The sequence below is a fragment of the Aplysia californica genome, unplaced genomic scaffold, assembly GCF_000002075.1.
Source record: "Aplysia californica isolate F4 #8 unplaced genomic scaffold, AplCal3.0 scaffold00090, whole genome shotgun sequence".
In the NCBI taxonomy this organism is placed as follows: Eukaryota; Metazoa; Mollusca; class Gastropoda; order Aplysiida; family Aplysiidae; genus Aplysia; species Aplysia californica.
In genome coordinates this window covers 518,040-519,290 of record NW_004797360.1, presented here as the reverse complement: position 1 = coordinate 519,290, position 1,251 = coordinate 518,040, and the positions used below count along the sequence as shown (strand labels likewise).

Genomic DNA, 1,251 nt, shown 5'->3' with positions numbered 1-1,251 from the left:
TATTATGTATCATATAATATATGATATTATATTATAATATCATGCGGTGGAATCAGGCGCTCGTCAGTTTTGGGGCACATACAGCTATTGGTAGCATCTTAAAGCTTGTTCATATTCTGTCTTGCTTTTAGTGGAAAAAATACCTGTTTGTCTTGAACAGAAGTCGAGACATCTGCCTAAGAAAGAGGTTGGTGTCGCGTCATGTAACAGTAACAGGTAAAAGTAGCGCAAAAATGGCAGCCAAAGTTTTGTGAATTCCAAAGCTTGAGAGTTTTCGGGAACTGCAACTGTTCCTATCTTTGTACCTTTGGTCAGGGGTTTCTTTTTTTTTTCTTTTTTTTTTCTTTTCTTTTTGACTTTTTTATTGGGAAAATCCACGCTGAAATGTGTTTTAAATGGACATAAAATGTTTTGAGAAAAATGTTTATGAAAAGAAGGAAAATTCGAAAGAAAAAAAATGTCAAACGTGCCGAAAAATGCCTGTATCTTTGATTTCATGATTTTGACGAGTGCCTGATTTCACCACGATGCATCAAATCTAAGATGATGGGCGTGACTTACAAGCGTTAAGAGGCGTTAAAACCATCACCAAAGACTCCTGCTCGCAGCATTTTCCTGTTCATTCCTCAGACCATCATAGGGTTAATGTTGTCCTAGTTTTTCATCTCAGACTATCATGGGGTTAATGCTGTCCAGTTGTTTTTTTAGACGACCATAGGGTTAACATTGTCCTGTCTTTTTCCTCAGAATGTCATTGGCTTCATAGTGTGCTAATTTATCCGACCGTCATAGGGTTAGAATTGTCTGTTTATTCCCCAGACTATCTTTGGGTTACTGATGTCCAATTTCTTCACAGACTACCATAGGGTTAATGTTGTACTATTTTACCACTGACATTAATGTTGTCTATTTTTCCTATATCATAGGGTTAATATTTCCTGTTGGGGTTTTTTTTTCACCATAATGTTGTCCTATTTTTTCCTCAAACGATCATGGGGCTAATGTTGCCCTATTTTCACCCAGACCATCATAGAGTTAATCTTATCCTGGTTCTTTTTTTACTCATAGGGTTTATGTTCTGGGTTTTTTCTCTTGCCGTTATGGGGTTAATGTTGTCCTACTATTCTCCTCAGCCGGACGTATTACGTCATGATGGGCGTGTCAGATCTCAGGGACTCCAGAAACCCCTACCTGCAGCTTATTCAAGTGTCCCGGAAGTACATTGTAAGTCATCTCTCTCTCTCTCTTTCT

General features: G+C 38.0%; 1 protein-coding gene across 1 annotated transcript in view; it reads left to right on the top strand.

Moving 5' to 3' along the window:
• The window catches only part of LOC106011325 (transmembrane protease serine 12), a gene marked incomplete in the record, with an annotated part of 21,746 nt that overhangs the window by 13,955 nt on the left and 6,540 nt on the right, over window positions 1–1,251 (top strand). Inside the window, 1 exon segment of the mRNA XM_013080519.1 lies at window positions 1,134–1,224. Coding sequence (XP_012935973.1) covers window positions 1,134–1,224 — 91 coding nt within the window.